At 46.3% G+C, this 22,561-nt stretch overlaps 2 protein-coding genes across 6 annotated transcripts in view; one reads left to right on the forward strand and one right to left on the reverse strand.

Annotated features, from left to right (window-relative positions):
• Window positions 1–8,135, reverse strand: part of PRPF38B (pre-mRNA processing factor 38B) — a 79,458-nt gene extending 71,323 nt beyond the window's left edge. The window contains exon 1 of one of the 4 annotated variants that reach the window (XM_078668366.1): window positions 7,559–8,135. In XM_078668366.1, the coding sequence (XP_078524492.1) occupies window positions 7,559–7,768 (210 nt within the window). In that variant the 5' untranslated portion in view covers window positions 7,769–8,135. The remainder of the gene's footprint in view (window positions 1–7,558) is intronic. The other 3 variants (XM_078668375.1, XM_078668357.1, XM_078668382.1) reach the window with 3 other exon arrangements.
• Window positions 8,136–8,576: 441 nt separating this feature from the next.
• The window catches only part of HENMT1 (HEN methyltransferase 1), a 588,326-nt gene continuing 574,341 nt past the window's right edge, over window positions 8,577–22,561 (forward strand). The window contains exon 1 of one of the 2 annotated variants that reach the window (XM_078668393.1): window positions 8,577–8,724. The gene's annotated coding sequence lies outside the window, so the exon portion shown is untranslated. The remainder of the gene's footprint in view (window positions 8,725–22,561) is intronic. The other variant, XM_078668408.1, reaches the window with a different exon arrangement.

A 22,561-nucleotide genomic window follows, 5' to 3' on the forward strand; every position in this document is an offset into this window, starting at 1 on the left:
ACGTTTTTAAAGTTCATTATTCAGTAATCGACCACTATTTTTGATAGTAGAGTTCAGGACATGAATATAGGGCCTGATAATGACTCTTTTTAAGGTGTGTTTTTAATTACTACCGGGTCTGAGACCAAGCGGACCCGGCACACTAAAAGTTCTACTTTTTGCTTCGATCCGGTAGCCAGCCTCGTATCTGAAGTGAATCTCTGTAGGACGAATATCCCTTGATGTGTGTCTCATGCTTGAAGAAAATAAAAGCTGGGGCCTGCACTTTAATTTCCCCAGAGCAGAACAACAAAATGATGAAGCAAATCTTAAAGTTGGAACCAGCTCGATAAGATTGTGTGGCTTCCAGGCCCTCCCCTGGTCCTTTTATTTTCTTCAAGCATGAGACACACATCAAGATTCTGCAGCTCCAGTACACTCGCAGCAATGGCATGTAGGAGGCTGCTTTTTCTGCCTCTTGGCCCCTTGCTCTGACTTGAACTGTATGACCCCTGCCTTGTATTCTCTCCACTCCTGGGCATCATAGGGCTCCAATATACCTGCTCATCTTCAACTCACTTTGATTTCCCTCCTCATGCACCCCCACCTTGGCACTTTGTGTTTCATGTACACCGTACGTTTAACCCGGTGCCTGAACCTGCTAACCCCCCCCCCCCCCCCCACCACCTCTGACATCCCTGACCCGCTCCCCTTGGCCTCTCATATCTTATGTCATCGAGGGCTTACGTTACAGCTCATTAGTTTACCCATGGGCTTTCATGCAGGCCTAAGGCCACCCACAATTCTGTCTTTGCAATAGGCCTCTCATCTCACTTTGTGCCTGCACTAGGGGCATTGTGAACACACCGCTGTAGCAACTACAGCAGCTGGAGAGTTTTTGATGGCCTCTTCAGTCTGCAAATCCGCAGACAAAGGCCCATAATGGAGTTGGGTGGGTGGGTGAAAGGGTGGATGAATAGATGCATACATTAATGACTGAACAGGCGAATGGATAGATGGATGAGTGAGTGGAGTGAAACGATAGATGCATGGATGAATGAGTGGAAGGATGTAAGGATGGATGTGTGAAAGAATGGTAGGATACGTGCAAGGGTGAATGAAGGAATGTGTGAGTGGATGGATAGGTTGAAAGTGGATTGGTGAGCGAAAGGATGGGCGGCTTATTGAAAGGGTGGATTAATGGGTGAGAGTAGATGAATAGATGGCTGAGTGGGTGGGTGGAAGGGTTGATGGATGGACAGTTGAGTGTAAAGGTGGATGGAGGGATTACTGAAAGGGTGGATGGATATATGAGCGAAACGGAAGATGGACGGGTGAAAGGGTGGATGGACGAGCGAAAGCATAAATGGAGGAAGGGAAAGTGTCGGTGGATAGATGAGTGAAAAATAGGATGGATGAGTGAAAGGATGGATGAGTGAAAGGGTGGATGGATGAGTGAAAGGGTGGATGGATAGGAGTGAAAAGGAGGATGTGTAGGATGGATGGATGAGCAAAAGGATGGATGAGTGAAAGGAAGGCGGGATGGATCAGTTGGAGCGACAGGTTTGGAGATGGCAGGATAGGTTTGAACAGGGGCTTTGTGAACGCCCCGCTTTAGCAGCTTCAGTAGAGGTGGATCTTGCTGGACCTCTTCTGTCTGCAGCTCGGCAGACAAAGATTCGTAATTAATGTGAAAGGATGAAATGATGAGTGAGTGGAAGGTGTGGCTGGCTCGATTGATGGATGGATGGTTGAGTGAGTGACCGGGATGGTTCAGTGACCGGGATGGTTCAGTGACCGGGATGGTGGATGGACAAAGGATGTTATAATTAAGGAAAGGGTGAATGAGTGGATGGGTTACAGGGTGTAGGGATTAGAGAGCGAAAGGATGGATGAGTGTAAAGGATAAATGGATGGAATAGTGGAAGGATGGATTGATGGATGGGTCGAAGAGTGGGTGGAAGGATGAGTGAAAGGGAAGGGGGATAGATTGTATGGATGAGCGAAAGGATGGATGGTTGAAATGGATAGGTTTGGAGATGGATGGGTAGGTTTGGATATGGATGAGCGGATGGACTGACGGATGAGCGGATGGACTGACGGGTGAGCGGATGGACGAACAGATTGGTGAAAAGCTACTGGATGAAAGAATGAATGGGTGCCAATGTAAAGGTGAAATGCTAGATATCAGTGGGTGAAAGGATGAATGGATAGATGCTTAGATTGAAGAGATAAGAGCTATTCTGTTGAGGATTCCAATGACTTTTTTCGCTTGCTTGGTGTCATAAGAACTTTGGATCAACGTGGGGGGTATTTTAATTTTCGGGTTACTCACTTGGCCTACACTATGCTCCTTTCTCTACCTTGGGATTATCGGGTAGGCGTGGTGCTGTATGCCAGTGCGTTCTTACTAGACCGCTAGTATTTGGTCTCATAAAGGCCACATTGCCATAGACTTTCCTGGCACTGAACAAAACTACTTTGTAAAAGTGCAGAACGCTGCGAGACACAACAAAGGCAGCTCACAGATAAGAAGAAATATAATTTTATTAAAAAAAAATAAAAAAAGTCTTGGTTAACTCAGATTTAATTAGGGGCTCAAATGTTAAAGTCACAAAAGTGCACCCATGATATATGTCCTTGTATTAATGCAGATTTACGTTTTTCATGAATTCACATGAATTTCCTTAAGCAGGCCAGGAAACCGTAGTCCTAGAAAATATTTGTGAATTGCATCTTATCATGAGCAAATATGAATATGCCCCAGTGGAAATCTGTTGAGTGTTTACAAGTTCACTTTTTCTCCAACCACATTTTTCCCCAGCCCTGGAAGAAACTTTACTACAGCCATTGTCTGGGGTGAATTGCCGACCTCTCTCAGTATGGGAAAAGATTAGAGAAGAGCTGGTGAAAAACTCCAAAATTCAAATCCTTCTATAGTATTAGCCTGACATAACCAGAGAGGCTATTATCAGAGCTCTTCTATAAAGAGATTGCAGCCATTATTTGACGGTGCACTACATGGCACCAAAGGAACAAGTGGATTTTTTTACAAGACATGTAGATGTAGGAAGCTAGTATTAATATTTCATTACATTCCACACCCCTGGAGAATTTAATCACCTCTGGGGGACAGTACTTCACTCCTTGCGTGCACATGACGGAACCACACCGTCCTGAGCCACAGGCGCCGTGTGCTCATGACTGCGTGGTTCCGTCATGCGGCTGCCGCACAGCCCACACGGCATAAATTCCCCGCCTGTGCGGCCGAATTAATGGGCGGGCGGGGCCGTGATGGCACTACGCCGTCATGAGCACATGACGGTGTGGTTCCGTCACGAGCACAGCAGCGCCCCGCGCTCACCCCTCAACCCCCCTGCGCTGCGGTGAACTTTGTGCCGCTGCGAAGGGGTTAAATACTTAAAGCAAAATAGTGCCAAAAAAAAAATACACCCATAAATACGGCACCCTCTCACCCCCCGGCCTATGTTCCAAGGACGTTTAGCAACATACTTGTAAGCAGCAGAAATCAACAAACCTTAGCGGAAACCAAAAAGAACTTCAAAGCTAACTGCAGCACCGTACTTTTAAACAGAAACCAGTTTGGGCTGCGTACTACAAACAAGTAATTCATTATTTACTTATCAAGACATTTCGCCACTAGGAGCAAGGCACACCCATGCTCAGCTTCTAAACTGGCGTACAAGTCAAACCGACGCTCCAATGGTAGAGAGCATTTCCATAATGTTCACGTAGAAACACAGACCACAAGGAAAGCGAAATAACATGCATATTTCTAACACACAATGTTATCTTGGCATTGACACAGCAGACTGTTACTGTTACTCGACGGTACTCATTTTATTTACCTCTGGAACGATAGAATAATCAATCAAGAACATTTGTAAAGCGCACTACTCACCCGCTAGGGTCTCAATGCGCTGGGGGGGTGGGGCTGCTACTGCTCAAAAAGCCAGGTCTTGAGTTGCTTCCTGAAGTAGAGATGGTCCTGGGTGAGTCGTAGGTGGGTGGGGAGGGTGTTCCAGGTCTTGGCCGCCAGGTAGGTGAAGGATCTTCCTCCGGTGGTGGTTCAGCGGATCCGTTGGACGGTGGCGAGGACGAGGCTGGCGGAGCGGAGCTGGCGGGTTGGCGTGTAGAACGTGAGGCGGTATTTGAGGTATTCGGGGCCCAAGTCGTGGAGAGCCTAGTGTGCGTGGGTGAGGAGTCTGAACGTGATCCTCTTGCTGACGGGGAGCCAGTGCAGGTCCCTCAGGTGGGTGGAGATGTGGCTGTGTCGGGGGATGTCCAAGACGAGTCGTGCTGAGGCGTTCTGGATGCGCTGGAGTTTTTTCTGTAGTTTGGCGGTGGTCCCAGCATAGAGGGCGTTCCCGTAGTCCAGACGGCTGGTGACGAGGGCCTGGGTGACCGTTTTCCTGGTTCCAGTGGGGATCCAGCGGATGATCTTACAGAGCATGCGGAGTGTCTTGAAGTAGGAGGAGGTAACGGCGTTAACTTGCCTGGCCATCGTGAGGGAGGAGTCAAGGATGAAGCCCAGGTTGCGTGCGCGGTCCGTGGACTTGGGTGGGGGGCCCAGAGCAGGGGGCCACCAGGAGTCGTCCCAGGCAGAGATGGATGGGCCGAGGATGAGGACTTCCGTCTTGTCGGAGTTCAGTTTCAGGCGGCTGAGCTTCATCCAGTCTGCGATGTCTTTCATTCCGTCCTGGAAGCTGGCTCTGGCGGAGTCGTTGGTGAGGGAGAGGACCAGTTGGGTATCGTCGGCGTAGGAGATGATGTTGAGGTTGTGCTTGATGGGGCTCAGGTAGACGTTGAAGAGGGTGGGGCTGAGCGAGGAGCCTTGAGGTACGCCGCAGATCTTGGTGGCTTCTGCGAGGAAGGGCGGGAGACGGACTCTTAGGGTTCTGTCTGAGAGGAAGGAGGTGATCCATTCCAGGGCCTTTCCTTGGATCCCGGCGTGGCGGAGGCGGGTTGTCAGGGTGCGGTGGCAGACCGTGTCAAACGCGGCCGAAAGGTCGAGCAGGATGAGGGCGGCGGTTTCTCCGTTGTCCAGCAGGGTCCGGATGTAGTCGGTGGCCGCGATGAGGGTGGTCTCGGTGCTGTGGTTCGCTCGGAATCGATGGGTCAGGGAGCCGTTCGTCTCCAGGAAGGCTGTCAGCTGTTTGTTGACGGTTTTCTCGATGACTTTTGCAGGGAAGGGGAGGAGCGGGAAGGGGAGGAGCGAGATGGGGCGGACGTTCTTGAGGTCTGAGGGGTCTACGGTGGGTTTCTTCAGGAGGGCGCTGATCTCTGCGTGCTTCCAGCTCTCCGGGAAGGTGGCGGATATGAAGGAGTTGTTGATGATGTCCCGAAGTTTGGGTGCGATGATGGAGTCGGCCTTGTTGAAGCTGTGGTGTGGGCAGGGATCGGCTGGGGAGCCCGAGTGGACGGTGTTCATCGTTTGGGTGGTACCTTCAGTGCTGACCTGAGTCTAGGCGCACAGGGTGGTGGTGGGGGGTGTAGGTTCGGTGGTGGGGTACGAGTTCTGAGCGCCGAAGCTGTTGTGTATGTCGACGATCTTACGGTGAAAAAAGGTGGCCAGAGAGTTGCAGAGGTCTTGAGAAGGCGTGAGGTCATTGTTGCTGGCGTTGGGGTTGGAGAGCTCTTTCACGACGTTGAAGAGTTCCTTGCTGTTGTGGGTGTTGTCCAGTCGTTCTCTGAAGGATGACCTTTTGGTGGTGCGGATCAGCTGGTGGTGTTTGCGGGTGGCGTTCTTGTGGGCTGTCGTGTTTTCCGTTGACTGGTTGTGGCGCCAGGCTTTCTCGAGGTCACGGCAGTATTTCTTGGAGTCTTTGAGATCGTTGGTGAACCACGCGGCTTTCTTGCTGTTGAGGTTGCTGGGAGGGTTTTTCAGTGGAGCAAGGGTGTTGGCGCAGTCGGTGATCCACTGTGTGAGGTTGCGGGTTCCTTCGTTGGGGTCCGTGGTGTTGGTGGGAGGGCTTAGGCTCAAGGAGGTGTCGGTGGTGGGTCGTTGTTTTCCTGAATTTGAAGTGTACGCAGCTATGCTCGGTCCAGTGGAGCTCGGTGGTGTGGCTGAAGGAGATGTGGTTGCTGGAGGAGAAGACGAGGTCGAGCGTGTGGCTGGCGTAATGGGTGGGGGTGTTGACCAGTTGCTTGAATCCGAGGTTGGCGAGGTTGTCTAGTAGGGCAGTGGTGTTGTTGTCCTGGTCGTTCTCCAGGTGGAAGTTGAGGTCTCCTAGTATATAGAGTATATCCGATTGGAACTGAACCAGCGGCCATAAGGTCAGACACAGATTCCTGAACTGGATACGATAGTCAGGGAAACTACCACAACTGGCTACAAAAAATGAAACACTACAACTCTAGCCTTCTGAACCACAACAAATGATAAGAATCTGCAAAAGGTGAAACTGACTAAGCAAGGAGACAAGACACTGGGACAAACTGCCAACAAAAGGAAGAACAGGGAGACAGACCAATATCATACCGAGACTTCTAATAGGACAGTGGCACTCTACGCCGCAACAGTGTCATAACAGGTGCAGTTCAAATCTCACTCAACCCCCAAATAGGAGCTTGTAAAAGGAGCATTTATGCTTGTCAATCCCAACTCGGTCCACAAAAGGCAAAAAAAAATATTTTTACTATACAGAATATAGCCACATTTGAAGATCTACGGCCTCCAAATACCTTAACTCATTGTAAGTTAATCCAAATCATAAGCGAGAGAGATACAGACGTTTAGTGGTTCGCGAAATAGATTTACACTATTGAGTCCACAGACACGCACGGCAACGCGCGTCCCAACTAGGCCATGGATAAGGTGTGTTCAAAGTAGGTTTAGGAGGGCTGCATCCTAGACAGATTTTCGAGATAATCACTTACCATATGAACGATTCCCATTAATAGTTTTGTATATAAATGTGTCAGTGGTAATCAAACAGCAAATACCAGTGGCTATGACGACAAGCGGACATAAATCTAGTTCATCTTAAATCGTAATCCTAAATGTAACACCACCCTATGTTAGATTAGAAGTACCACTGTCGATCTGTTTGTTGACAATTTGTTTCGTCATTCCTACCGACTGTGCCTGTAAACAGGAATGTCTATGCACATAAGATGCTTTTAAAGGTCCAGATTTATTGTTCAAGTACCAAACCATAAAATACTGAATGACACAAAACCCAGCTAAAACATAATAATGAAACATAGCGCTCGAAAGCCTTGTGTTCCAGGAGAACAATTGTACATAAATAGAGAACAAGAGTACATTAGTATAAAACCCAATGCAACGGGACCCCTACCACGCGTTACCCTTTTTTTTAACCAAAAGAACTCACTTTCATGTAATTTTAGACCATTATTAGGATGTTACAACTAAAACAGCAGAACGAAGCGTGAGATTACAAAATAAAAGAAGCAAAAGGATTGGACAATATGAATGCTTACAACTTGAACAGATGCAACGCTGACGAATATTTACTAAACACGACAACTACTGGTTCAGAAGTGAAGCTGTACAACCGACCTGTGACCAACACGGCCATGCGGGATCGCTCACCTTGAAATAAATCTCGTCCACTACCTCATGGTAGGTCTTCAATTCGTAGAGTTGCACCTTGAAATATGGCGAAGAAAGGATGTTGGTGAGGATCATGGGATTCAGGTTCATGGTCTTCTCGTTGCCCCATAACGGCAACACGTTGCCCTGCTTCCCGGGGGGCTTGTTACCGCCCGGCTGTAGGCCGACCCCCGCGCTGCTGTTTGACATCTTTGGTGGAGGAAGCGTTTCCGGCCGTTTCACACCCGAGAATCGTCAGTTAGTTGGCTGCCATTAATCCGCGGGCCAAGGCCCAGGTTGGGATGCTGCGGCCTCCCAATCAGTTCCTGAGGAGGAAGGCCGCGAATTACCGCGCAGAGTGAAAGCGCAGGTCTCGATGTGGGTTACTTCTGAAGCACAGAAATCGAAGGTCGCGAAGTGCGCCGAGGCTGCGGCTTGCTTGGAAAAGCAAGGTGATCATTAACGGCGCTTCACGTAATCCACAAAGCAATTTGCCGAAATTATCGGTACGAAGAGACCAGATGCTTATCCGCCAACTGCTAGCCGCACCATCAAGATGGCGGCTAAACCCGGAAGTGACACAACGGAACAAAAGAGAGAAGATGGACCAAAACGCCGACCTCTCGCAGTTGTTAGGCCTCACAGAGGCTGCCATCTTGGCCTGTTAATTATGCCAGTCGTCTACGAAATCCGAAGTACTTCTGCCATCTCTCAAACAGGTCGTTTTATAATTTTTATATCTTTAATAATTCGTGTTACAATATGCGTGTCATAACGCAATTTAAAGTAACTCAGCGTTGGCTGTTGAACGCCGACCGGGCTAGATATATTACTGTATAGTATGTGTTTTAAGTTTTATCAGGAAACGTACATTTACAATCTACGCACGATGCCGTTCCATCCGTTGCTATTGCCGATTTACGAGATACATAGCGCAGTGGAACTAGCACTTCCTTTCGCTGATGGCATAGGGTTGTGCTTACTTGTGGGCGGAGCTGGAGTTAGGCCCGCCTCGAGAGACAGCTTGCCTCGGCCTGCGCTCGTGGGCGGGTCGTAACCCTTTTGGCAGCCGAGGGAGGATTTGGGCGGAGAGTTGGCTTCGGGTGGAAGCTAGTCAGGCTAGCTTGAGTCAAACGCCGTACCTAGTGTGCTTGACATACCCAGAGGTAATTTCGCGGTATTGTTAATGAGAAATAGGCTCGAGGGGTGTCGGTTTCTTGGGGTTCCTGGTGGTGTGTGGGTTGCATACGTTTATTTTGAGAATGTAAAAGAAACGTGTCTATTGGGCACTTTACGAAAGCCCCGTCGCTCTTTTTCTGTGTACGTATGTAGAAAGACTTTGGTTTTTATATATATATAAAAAAATGTTTTAGCACAACTTGCCATGAACAACTCCTCACATTCTCCCTCCTCTTTAGTTTTCTGCCGGGCCTTAAGTGTGAGACGCACGTTTGTTTAGTTGTTTTCTTTCGGTTGGGCGCACCTCCTAGCTAAATCCTGCAATTATTCCATTTTAAAGTAAGAATGTATTACAATGTTAAGGCGCAGCGTGTATATTTACGCCGCAAAATATTTTAGTCACTTTCATTTAGTCATTAAAAACTTAAAAGTTAGACGGAAATACTATAACGTTAAACAAATACTCCTGTATCGAATTGTAAAAATAGTATTTGAAGTCTGAACCGTATTTTAATGCAACATTTTAATTTTAAAAATGCTACAGCATGCCAATTACATTGCTTCCTTGAGTTAAAACGGTTTTCGTATATCTCCTCCTAGTCATGTTGGCCTTGAACCAGATCTTTAAATGACAGACGTGTTCCAGAGCAATGGGCACGTACAGTGTTCAGCTTAAATATTAGGAGTGCGTGCTGAAATCGAAAAAGCAAAGCACATTCCTTTATTTTTCCCGTAGGTTTCCTTAATTTTCAGGGCATTGCTGTGTTTTTCTGAATTTTTGAGAGAACGGTGGATCATGATTGGCTTAAAGGTACATAATCACAATTCATCCACATAAACAGTAGTTGGATTTGCTGTTTAATTGCTAGAGATGTGCACAAAACTGATTACATCATTTGCTTTTTACCAGCTCACTTTGGTTAGCATGAATAAGAATGGCAGTTTGGCTAACTAACTGAGGTGTTTTACCCCACTCTTCGCCACAATTTGCAGGGAAAGTGACTTCTCCCTATAAAAGTTAGTAGGCTTAATTTCCTATTCTAATCACACCAGCGGAATTGTTTTTGGAAAAATTAAACATTTCCGGAATATAACAAATTATAAAACAGTTGAGATGTTGTAATATAGCCTCTCTGTGCAATCCTGCTAGCTGCGTTTTTGACAAAACAGGTATACTACAGTGACCAGGAGGAAGAGAAAGATGCATGTAAAATCACTGTCAAGGGAACTATTTGTTGTGGAGAAATTTGAAAAGGAAGGGAGGGGCAACCTACTGTTTTTTAATCCGACAAGATGGTGATAGAAGAAAACATAAAAGTAAGAGGATCCTGAAAGCACACCTTGTGTTTGTAGACTTGCTGCATTTCTTTTCCTAATGCAGCATAGCTGCAGGGCTGGTTGTGGGCCTTTTAAAAGAATTGATGTTAATCACAGCGCCCGTCATGGGCTGTTATCGTCGCGGTCCTCGGGATCAGGGTGATGCTCAGAGGGTCCACCTCTTGATCTAACCAAGCCTAGATTGCTGTAAATAGCATAGGTCAGTGGAAGGATCAGCGAGGGAAGGAAAGGAACTGCAGGGAGGGAGATCTGAAACCACAAATAAGAAGTCATGTAGTAATTACTCTATTGAATAACACACTGAATGACTAGAACATGTTCTATGCTATACCAGTAAAGGAATAAAGCAAAGCAAGTAAATAAGATAATTCCTCTCTTCCTGGTATTCTGTGTCTCCTGGGAGGCGATGTCCGGTAATATATCCAACTGTAGAAAAAGAAAGAACAATGCAATATATAAACCCTATTTAACATACAAGTTTGTCATTGATACCTAATATAACATAACTGTAAAGACTTACCCTACGTTGGATCCTTACAGCATCAAATAACGCCAGATGCCCCTTGTACAACCCTGCTGTATAGACTTGGAATGGCCCATAGGACAATCAGAGTTAAGTAATTAGATGAACAACTGTGGTGATGGTTTGAAGGAAAATATAAAGGGTTACGCCACCCATAAGGAACTCGAAATAAAACTGTACCTCTTTCGGATGTAATCGCTCGTTTTTTGAATGTGCTAAACCAGGCAGCACATCAGCAAAGTGCAAAACACGGCCGACAATGCAGAGGGTTAGCGTGATTAAATCCCAATAACCGTCCTCCGCATGAGCTGCAATTTGCGAGCTCTCCAACGGAGGACTCGCGGTGTTTTCACGGCTGAGAATGCAGTTCGATAACCTCTTGTGGGCTGACTCTCCCATCCGGGATTATACTTGGTATTTAACAACCGTCCTCCGCACGAGCCGCAAGACACAGGCTCCCCAACAGAGGACAACAGAGAATCAATGGCCGACAATGACGTTCAACACAAAGCAAATTAGTTATAACCGTCCTCCGCATGAGCTGCAGGACGCAGGCTCCCCAGCGGAGGACAACAGAGTAATAATGGCCGACAATGCCGTTCGACAAAAAGCAACTGTTATAACAGTCCTCCGCATGAGCCGCAGGACGCAGGCTCCCCAACGGAGGACAACTGAGAAATAATGTCCGACAATGCCGTTCGACAAAAGGCAAATTAGCTTCTCCTTTGCATGATACGCTAGCAGCTCTCGCCAACGAAGGAGAGACCTCCAGGGATCCGGTCGGTAGGACGAAGAACGGGAACAACAGCGCTTGTCTACTAAGAACTCCTCTTAGTTACCAAGAATTTCCGACACTGTTTCCGGGTATGGGCGCATTAAATAGGAAGTTCCCACGGCGTCGGTCGTGCTGCGCCAGGCATGCTGGGAGATGTAGTTTATCTCCTAATACCCTGTTGTCCTGTGATACGAAGGTAATGAATTGTCAGTTACATGGTGCTTAAGTCTGGCGTACTTAACAGTACATCCCCTCTTACTGAGAGCGCCACAAAGGGCCGCATTTTTGAAGGAACTTTCTGTGGAACAAGGTTACCAGTCTAGGCGCATGAATTCCAGATGCAGGCTCCCATGAATTCTCCTCCGGGCCATACCCTTTCCACGCCACCAAGTACCACAACTTGCGCCCCCTCCACCGTGAGTCCAGTATGCCTGTGCTTATCAGCTGTGGTTTTTTAAGCCACCTTTGTGGCTCTCAGATTCTCCTGAGCCATCATAGGCATGTCTTTGATGTGTGAGACTCTTGGCGGCCTCAGGTACGTTGTTTTCCTTGACGGGATGGAGAAAAGGAAGAAACCGTGGATGTCGTCCATAGTTACAGTAACATGGGACACTCCTGTAGAACTATGAGTAGCATTGTCCAATGCGACTTCCGCAAGCCACAGATAATCCACCCATTCTTCCTTGCTGTGATCGACGTAACATCTCAGATACTGTTTCAATGTTTGGTTGAGACGCTCAGTCTGTCCAACTGTCTGGGGGTGAAAACTTGTGGATAAAGCTGAGGTCATATGGAAGGAAGAACACCAAGACTTCCAAAACTGGGCCGTGAATTGGGAACCCCTGTCAGACACGATAATACGTGGCACCCCATGCAACCGCACCACATGCAACATCAACAAACGTGCCAGTTGCCCATCTGAGGGTATCTGCCGGCAGGCAATGAAGTGTCCCATCTTTGTCAGGTAATCAATGACCACTAGGATCGTTGTACATCCTTGATCCAATGGTAGCCCTACGATGAAGTCCAGCGAGATGTTCTCCCAAGGGCAGGAAGGGGTAGTAAGAGGCTGTAGCAAACCCTGTGGGCGACAGTGATCCGATTTTTCTGTTGCGCAGACTTCGCATGAAGAAACCCATTCCTTGACATCCACCCTTAGTGAGGGCCACCAACGCTGTCGGTTAATGTGTTCCACAGTTTTCTCCACCCCCAAGTTTCCGGCACTAGGAGAAATATGACACCATCTGAACACCTGTTTCCTTAATGGAATCGTAGGGATCAACAAACGGCCGTTGTTCAATGGGAAACTGTCCTTGATTTGCCATTCCCTATGCCTTCGAAGCCAGGTCTTCCAAGAGAATGTACCAACTCCATTTAGTATACCTTTTAGGAAGGTGTCAGGTTGTATCACACACAGCACCCTGACTGGGTTTATGATGGCATTATCCTCAGTGGTGATGGGATCCCAGGTAGAGGACTGAGGAGTAAGAGCGTCGGCTTTCTTATTCTCCGCCCCTCGCCGAAAGGTGATAATGAAATGAAACCCAGAAAAGAAAAGCATCAACCGAAGCTGAAGTGGTGTAAGATGTCTCGCCGCGGTCATAAACTGTAGGTTCCTATGATCTGTGTAGACTGTAACCACGTGTCTGGCGGCCATTAAAAATGTCTCCATTCGGTGAAGGCATCATTTATAGCCAAAAGTTCCTTTTCCGCAATGTGGTAGTTGCGTTCAGCATCATTCAACTTCCTTGACATATAGGGCACTGGATGCAGTTGTCCTGTGGACGCGTGCCTTTGAGAGAGGATGGCGCCGAGCACTACTTCAGAGGCATCTGCCTCCACCACATAGGGTTTTTCTGGATCCGGGTGGGACAATACAGGGGCTGGCACAAAGGCAGCCTTCAAGGCTAGGAAGGCTTCATGGGCCCCAGGGTTCCATACAAATGTTTGTGATTTCCTCAACAACTGTGTTATAGGTGCGACTACTGTGTAAAACTGGTTGATAAACCGCCTGTAAAAATTGTCGAAGCCGATGAAACACTGTACGTCTCTCACGTTCTGTGGTGGGGCCAATCCCGAACAGCCCTGATTTTGTGTTCCGCCATCTCTTGGCCGGATGGACTGAGCATGACCCCAAGGAATTCCACTGTAGTCACATGAAAGTCACATTTTCTCAGTTTGCAGAACAAATGATGCCTTTGTAGGATTTGAGCAAAAACAAAGGGGATAATGGACGGTGTGTTGAACAATGCAAGCACTCACCCCAGTCAACTGATCCGGGTTTAATCCATCATCATTCTTTAGCTCACTCCGCCACCCCAGTTCAGACATCGCCATATGCAAATCAGTCTGACCCTGTGCCTCATGGGAACAGTCCATCCCAAACTGCCAAGCCATGTCTTCCCTGGACCGGTAGCAAGCATCCTGGGACCGGTTTCTGGCTAATCAGCCGTCCTCAGCCAGGCTAGCTTGAATCCAGTGGCAAAGTGAAGAAGGGACCCATGTCTGGGCATACCCTGCAAATTTAGGGCAAACAAAGCAAAAACAAAGGGGACGGCTGTAATGCCAGAAACCGTCCTAGGAAGCTTGTTTCCGGTCCAGGGAAGGCATGGCATGGCAGTTCGGGCTGGACTGTTCGCATGAGGCACAGGGGCAGACTGATTTGCATATGGCCATGTCTGAACTGGGGTGGCAGAGTGGGCCAAAGAACGGTGATGGATTAAACCCAGATCTGTTGACTGGGTGTGAGTGTTTGATTGGTTCAGATGCTCCGTCCATCACCACCCCCTTTTGTACCGCTTTGTTGGATTTGAAGCATTGATTTCACATGTTTGGTGTGCAATTCTTCAGTCTCGGAATAAATTAGAATGTCGTCTATATAGACAACCACATAGTGGTCCAGTATCTTCCGCAACACATCATCATTCAGAAAGTATTGGAACGCCGCAGAGGCATTGCAGAGCCAGAACGGCATCACCAAATACTCAAACAGACCATATAGGGTCTTGAAAGCCGTCTTCCATTCGTCGCCACTCCTCATCCGAACCAGGTGATAGACCACTTTTAAGTCCAGCTTAGTATAGATTCTAGCTTTCTTGACCTGTTCAAGCAACACATTGATCAGTGGCAATGGATACCGATTTTTAATAGTTATTGCATTCAGGGCTCGAAAATCCACATACGCTCTTAATTCACCGATGGCCTTTGGTATGAAAAAAAGAGGGGAGGCAGCCGGAGATTTAGAGGGGCGAAGGAAAACTAACTCCAGGAGTTTATCCAGATATGTTCTAAGATGGAGATTCTCTGGTTCAGTCAAGGCATAAAGGCGTCCACTAGGCACCACCGCACCAGGAACAAGGTCTATTTGGCAGTCATACTGCCTATGGGGGAATCTCCTGATATTTCAGGTATACAGAGGGCAGCTGTACCTCTTTCTCTACCGCTGTGGCAGTACACATTCCTCAAGCTAATGGTGAAGATCGGCGTTCAGGAATCCCGTAACAATTCTTCCAGCAATAAGGAGAGTTAATTTTGACTGTGCTTGTACCCCAGTTGATTTCAGGATTGTCTTTGCAGCCATGGTATTCCCAATATGATCCCATATTGAGGGGCTTTGATAATGCTGAACTTGATCCTTTCCCTGTGGTTGTTTCTGTATAGTACTTCAACCTCCTCGGTATTGTATCTAATGGGACTTGTGACCAGTTTCCTCCCATCGAGAGCGTATACTCCTTCGTGTGTGTCTTTAGGAACCAGACAGACACCAATGCGTTTGGCTTCACTCAGATCCATAAACATGCCAGTGGCTCCTGAATCTACCATGGCATGCATGGGTATCCATTCGGCCTGTATCAGCAACATGGTTTCTATGAACAAATGGCTGGACCCAACCATATCTTTATTTAACAAAGCAGGGATATAAACATGACTCCAAAGAACCCCTTCGCCATTCTTAGAATCCTCTAGTTTTTCGAGACCTTGTCTAAGGCAGCGGTCGTCATTCGATTGGTACGGAACCGATTCATCTTGGGCTTTACAGGACATTCCCAAACGAAATGTCCTTTTTTTGCCACAATATAAGCAGAGTCCTTGCTTACGGCAAAGATCCTTCTTGGCACTGGTTAAGGCGGCCCTAATGGTTCCGATTTCCATAGGTTCAGAGCCAGTTACATGGCTGGAGTCTGTGGTCCTTTGATGCCCATAAGAAGTTACATGTTTTTCCTTTCTTTTATGGTCGCCTTTACGCTTGCTTAACCTATGGTCCAAGCGTAACACCAAGTTGATCAGATCTTCACAGGTTGCAGGCTGGGGGTCGATCTGAGCGACGATGTCCTTCATATCATCACGTAATCCTTGATGGAAAAGAGCAGCTTATTTGGCCTCAGGCCATTTGGCTTCAGTGACAAGCCGCCTAAAGGTATTTAAATAAGTTAGCAGGTCCTGGTTGCCCTGTCTAAGTTCCAACAGTTCCCTATCTGCGGCATATGAGTCGGCTCTACGGTCAAATACCTTTATGAACTCAGCCCGAAAGGCTTCCCAATCGTGCATGAGAGGATCATCTCAGTGTACCAACTGTACTACCCATTGCGCAGCATCTCCTTCCAAGTATGAGATAAGGAACGCGACCCTAGCCTGGTTAGTGGGAAAGGACCTTGGTTTACAAGAGAAGTGCAACATGACCTGCGTGAGAAACACCTGTACGTTGCCGAAATCCCCTTTGGGGTCGCCAAAGGTATAGAAACCGGCATTTCAACCACCACTGTACTAGGCGGGGTTGTAGCTGAAGTCCCTGCTCTAAAGGGAATACTCTGCATGCCATTTAATCTGGTCTTCAAATCTGCGGCTTCCTGCCTAGATGCAGCTAGTTCTACCTGAACTGTGGCTAAGGCTGCTAGCACGTCATCAAGAGTAGCCATTCTCAGCACCACCTGACCGAGAGGACACTATTTCGTGGGTCTGAAATTCTGTTATCGTCGCGGTCCTCAGGATCAAGGTGATGCTCAGAGGGGTTCACCTCTTAATCTAACCAAGCCTAGATTGCTGTAAATAGCATAGGTCAGTGGAAGGATCAAGCGAGGAAAGGTAAGGAAAGGAACTGCAGGGAAGGAGATCTGAAATGACATGTAGTAATTACTCTATTGAATACCACACTAAATCACTAGGACGTGTCCTATGCTATACCTGTAAAGGAATAAAGCAAAGCAAAGAAGTAAGATAATTCTCTTCCTGGTATTCTGTCTCTCCTGGGTGGCGATGTCAGGGAATATATCCAACTGTAGCAAAAGAAAGGACAATGCAATATATAAACCCTATTTAACATATACGTTTGTCATTGATACCTAATATAACATAACTGTAAAGACATACCCTACGTTGGATTCTTACAGCATCAAATAACGCCTGGATGCCCCTTATACAAACCTGTTGTATAGACTAAGAATGGCCCATAGGTCAATCAGAGTTAAGTAATTAGATGAACAAATGTGGTGATGGTTTGAGGGAAAATATAAAGGGCTATGTCACCCATAAGAAACCCGAAATAAAACTGTACCTCTTTCGGATGTAATCGCCCGTTTTATGAATGTGCTAAACCAGGCAGCACATCAGCAAAGTGCAGAATACGGCCGACCATGCAGAGCAGTAGCGTGATTAAATCCCAATAACCGTCCTCCTCATGAGCTGCAATCTGCGAGCTCTCCAACGGAGGACTCCCGGTGTTTTCACGGCTGAAAATGCAGTGCTCCTCTACTAAGAACTCCTCTTAGTTACCAAGAATTTCCGACACTGTTTCCGGGTATGGGAGCATTAAATCGGAAGTAACGACGGCGTCGGTCGTGTTGCGCCAGGCATGCTGGGAGATGACGTTAATCTCCTAAAACCCTGTTGTCCTGTGATACGAAGGCAATGAATTGTCTGTTATGTGGCGCTCAAGTCCGGCACACTTAACATGGGCTGCATTTAACATAAATTCTTTCAAAAGGCAAACCATCAGCCCGGCATTTAGTAAAGAAACGCCTCACGTTTTATATAGTGCGAACTCAACCCAAAAGTATTGGAGTGCTTTACATGATTTATTATTGATTTCTTTTTTTATGGTGTGCATGGGGAGATTAATTGATTTTCCCAGAATAACTGGATGTTAAGCTGACCCGAGACTCGAAAAGCAATCTCCTAAGTCGGCAGCTCGAGCATTAGGCCAAAACCTCTACCACAAGAGCGGAAGCATTTTCAATATGATATACAACTTTTTACAACAAACAACCATTGACAAAGCCAATAGTCCTGGCTTTGTGTAGGTGTGATGTTGCTTGTATTATATATCTGGATGCGATGACCGAAGAAGCAAAATATCAGTCGGGTGGCACACTATGCTAAGCTCAGATTTTTTGCTTAATTGCCTTTAAGCCACGTCCTTAATTGCTTCGGTCACGTCCCTATCAGAGACCACCTCGTTTTTTCACCCCCTGAAAGCCCTGGTCTACACTTGTGGTCGGGTTATTGGCACACTAAGCTTTGGCTGCAGCTCACAGAGACCTTACTCTGCCGCACACAGGGGCAAAAAATGAGAGGAAACATTACTTATGCGTATCAGTTGTTGAATGTATCTCTGACATGGTGCAAAGTATAATGGGCAGATACCAATATTAATTGTTTCTTGTTGCGGCATAAATTAAAAACAGTAAAAAAGATTGTTTTTTTTTTTTAAAAAAAAGGTGGTGTAAGGGAAGATTTAGGCTGAGGTAAGGTGTTTGACGCAACAGTCGCCAACACACAAGACTAGTCTCAAGCCCAAATATGTATTCAATTATTCTTTTGAGTGTATTTTAATGTAGATGATGTCCCCTGAACTATTTCACTCTAGTAATCAGAAATAGATCATTATTTAGTTAGGAAGGGAAGCAGTCAATAACATAGATTTATATCTCTCGTAAACAGAAATTAACTTAGAACAGAACACACAGGAAATGTATAAAAAGTGCTGGACCTCTCAGAAATCATTTTATATAGTAAATCGTACCTTTAAGCTTTTACCTGCTCTTCAGTGCCTCTTTACTACATTAAAAATAAATCTCTTGGTTGTTTTACACCACCAGTGCCACACACACCTGTTAAGGTCAAGGGAAGTGGTCAAATAACCTTTGGGATAAGTAAGGCGCCCTCTGCTGGACGACGGAAGGCTTACTGAGAATGCCGAACTACAATAAACATGTACAGCCTGGTGTTCGCGTACGGGAGGCACATCGGCCGAGTGCAATATCTTCCTTGTGTCAGCCAGTGGTCGAAGCGCATAAAGAAATATACCTGGTGCCACGCATTTGACGCAGAGCGGCAAGAGCGAGACTGCGATCGGAAGTAATACAGTGCCAAACTGCATGTGCATTTCAGCAAGTTCGATTCTCATACTGAGGAATGCATGCGCGTCCCTGCTCCCTCTCGCGGCAATTCTCCATGGTAGTTAACTGGTAAGGAAAGGTGGGACATGCACCAACCGTCAGCAGTTATCACACTGACCAATCCTAAACAAAGGAGGAGTCAGACCCCACAAAGCACATACAACAGATAGCCTGACAGCGCACACTCTGTTTAGGCTCGACCTAAAAAAAATCACAGGTACTTATGTAAATGGTTGTGAAGAAGAAGTAGATCTATGGTTAAAGGTTTACTATTTTCTCAGGACTTTGACTTTTGTTTTTGTTCACCATGGTCTTAATCTCGTAATACAGCTCTCAAAACAGCAGCTGGTGTCCTGCAATGCATGGAGTAAAGTCAGACTGATGCTGCTTAAGACAACAGGGCTATATTACTTAAAGTAAACGCTTGTGGTGGCCACAGTTTTGTGCTGACATTTGTTTTAAGTGGTTGAAGAGCTGGCCAATGGCGATTCTACCACTTAAGAAAGTGGTAAGTGATTGCTGGTCACAGAAACTTAGAAGGCATGAGCTAATTTTGGCTTGAAAAATAGCAGCGTGTTCTGACCTATTTAAAGTGAAAACATCTTATGGTACATCACAACAAAACAGAACACAACTCATAAGTGCAGTACAGCAGAATCGAATCACATTGCAATAATGCTACGCAAAAAGACAGTAGCACAGTAAAAAAAAAACTAACACCACAAATTGTCTCACAATAAAGTGCACAACGTTCTTACCACTCCTAACCACCTCCTTAATCTTGTTTTCATATCACTGTAGTAAGCAATGTTAGCATCAAGCACTACTTTTGTAGCGTAAGTCAAAACTGTTTTGTGATCCGGCCGGAAATGTGCGTAAGCAAATCCAAGAGTCTGGTGTAATAAATAATAGCAGAACTTTCATATTTTGGAGTGGAATCACGTGTAATTATTTTTTTACTGTGCAAAACCTCCAAAAGACGCTTGTATTGAATTAATGTTTAGGAAATAAGTGTCTAAAAAAAACTTTGTGCATGATGTGGTCTTAGTTAGGGGTGGGCGGAATTTGCGTTATCGCGTTACGCAAATCGCGGAGATTATTTACCATTTCGCGGAGAACACGCAGAAATTCCGTGAACACGCGGAATTGCTTGTTCGAGATGCCTGTTTCCTGTTAGCAATTTCTGTTTGCGTGCTCGGGGGGAAATATCTCGCGAACACGCATTTTGAGAACGCGAACTAGCAAAACATTTCGCGAAGTCGCGAAACGCAGAATATTGGGCAATTTCGCGTTCTCTGCGGAACGCGAAATTACCCAAATTCCGCGAGCGGAACGGAATTTACCGCCCAGGCCTAGTCTTAATGGCTCATTACGCATGAGAACATGCTGTTTTTTTATCTTGCTGTTCAAAGCATTTAAACTAATGCAATGCTGCGAAATGTAACTCCTCTTCCTGTCCCTGTGAAATACCTCAATTTATCAATCATGAGAGAGAAATTCCGTACTGATACTGCAGACACCATGCTTCAAATATGCCCCATCCCAAATACTACTCCACACCACCACACTGTAGATTAATGTGATGTAATGGTGGTGGTGGTGGCGGCCTGCCTTCTTGTGTAATCCTGTGCGTCTTTTTGTAAAACTACCGTAATCAATACGATAAGTACTATGTAAGCTCGCATAACCCAGTTGTTCTAGATGAGTGCTTTGTTTTTAGACTGCTCGAAATCTGGCAGCATATGCTGCTCTGAAGGTAGCCCTGCCAGGAACAGTGTCTTTTTAGAAACATCCGTTGAACAGTGATCTGCGTGGCTGGAACATATGTAGAAGTGCGCAGCAAGTACCTCAACAGAGTGAAAACCTATACCGGCCTCAAGAGCGGGAGCTGGAGTCTTGCCCTTCTGCTGTGGCGCTAAAGTCAAATGTTGGAATTTCAAGCACAACACAGTCGTTTGATACAATAGCCGTTCATTATCCTGTCGCATATTGTCTGCTCCACTCCTTTGCCAGCAGGGTGCCATGTTCCCAGCCCACTCTTACCATGATAACGCAAGGATCTTCTCATGTTGGACGTTCTTGCGGCAGCATTGAAGGGCACAATATGAAAGTTGAAATTCCACCCGGATACGGAAATTGGATCTGCCGAATCTTCCGACACACACAATATTGACATTTTAGCATGGGATAAAGAGCAGTAGAAAGGAATGTAACTACATTAAAAATAAAATTCTGGGTTCTCGTACACCTCACCTGTCAAGGTAAGTGGTCAAATAACCTTTCATAAAAGGATGGCGCCCTCTGCTGGAAGACTTAAGCGCTTACTGCCAATGCTAAACTAAAATAAATACGTGCAGCCTGGTGTTCGTGTACGGGAGGCTCACCGGTCGAGTGCAACATCTTCTCCGTGACAGCCAGCGGTCGAAGCACATAAAGATATATACCTTGGTGCCACGCATTTCACGGCGAGGCGGCGATCGGAAGCAATAAAGCACCAAACTGCACTTGCATTTTAGTAAGTTGGATTTTCGTACTAGGGACCTGCTCTCTCCAGCAACAAAACCTCCATGGGAGTTAACTTGTAAGGAAAGGTGGGGCATGCACAAACTATCAGCCATTATCACACTTCCATTTTTAAATGACACACACAAAGGCCAATCCTAAGCACAGGAGGAGTCAGACTCCACAAAGCACATACAACAGCTCGCCTGACACTCAAGCGCTGTTTGGGCTCGACCTAAAAATCAGTAGTACTGCAGGGGCTGGGGAAGCAGCCGACTAGCTGTGGAGAACAACAAGGAAAGCACAGGAGCAATAATGTGAAGGAGAAGCAGCACATGAGGAGAGAGCAAGAAAACAAGTCCTCCAGTGGAGTGCTGAGAGAAAAAGATAAAAGTAGTTCCCTGAATGTCAGTCAGCGATGCAAGAAGTAATCTAGGAAAAAGGATATCAAAGTAGCTACAAACAGAAGAAGAGGTCAGAAAGACAGTAAATTAGAAACAAGCAATTGAGATTGACAAGAAAACCAATCCGTGATAAGCAATGGGCTGAACAAAAGCCCTCATTAAATATTAGTATTGTACACAATAGGTCTTTCGACAAAAGTTGTCTGTAGGCGAGACTTCAAAATACTTTGCTAGGGTTTAAAGTCAGAGTGTGTGTATCTGTAGCAAGGAGCATCAGACCTAATGTTTGTATCATTTAAATATTGCAAATAATTTCAGAACCACTACAATTTTGAGCAATACCGTCCAGGTTCATTTACCAACCTTTTAATATAAAAGAAGCTGGTAATATTTATCCAAAGTATTGTAGTGTCTTTAACATAGACAGAAGGATACCTTTCCACATACAGTGGGGATATGAAGACCGTAATAATGACTCTTCTTCTGTACTCCCATCAGGCACATGGGCAGCATCTCCGACATGCCCTGTCTTACTTCATTATTGGTGTAGTCCTCAATTAAGGATTTTGCTCTCTAATCGTTCCCTCCATAAAATCAGTATTTATGGCTGCACAGCTCCATGAATATTTGGAGCTCTATCTCTGCTATGGTCTTGGGCTAATTGCATTCTTCAAGACAGATGACACTGACCGACAAAGAAGGTACAGCATCGCTGAGCGTGGGGACCTTCTTTGGTGGGTGTTCCTTTGGTCTCGTGCAACACACCCAGGCTATAGTGAACACTGCACCCAATAAGGTAGCAGTATGAACCAAAGATTTGTGAGTGCCTGGCTTGCGGATTCAGCACCATAGAGTGTGGAAGATAGATGGACTGAACCTGCATTGAAC

Source organism: Lissotriton helveticus, chromosome 1_2 (assembly GCF_964261635.1).
Source record: "Lissotriton helveticus chromosome 1_2, aLisHel1.1, whole genome shotgun sequence".
Lineage (NCBI taxonomy): Eukaryota > Metazoa > Chordata > Amphibia > Caudata > Salamandridae > Lissotriton > Lissotriton helveticus.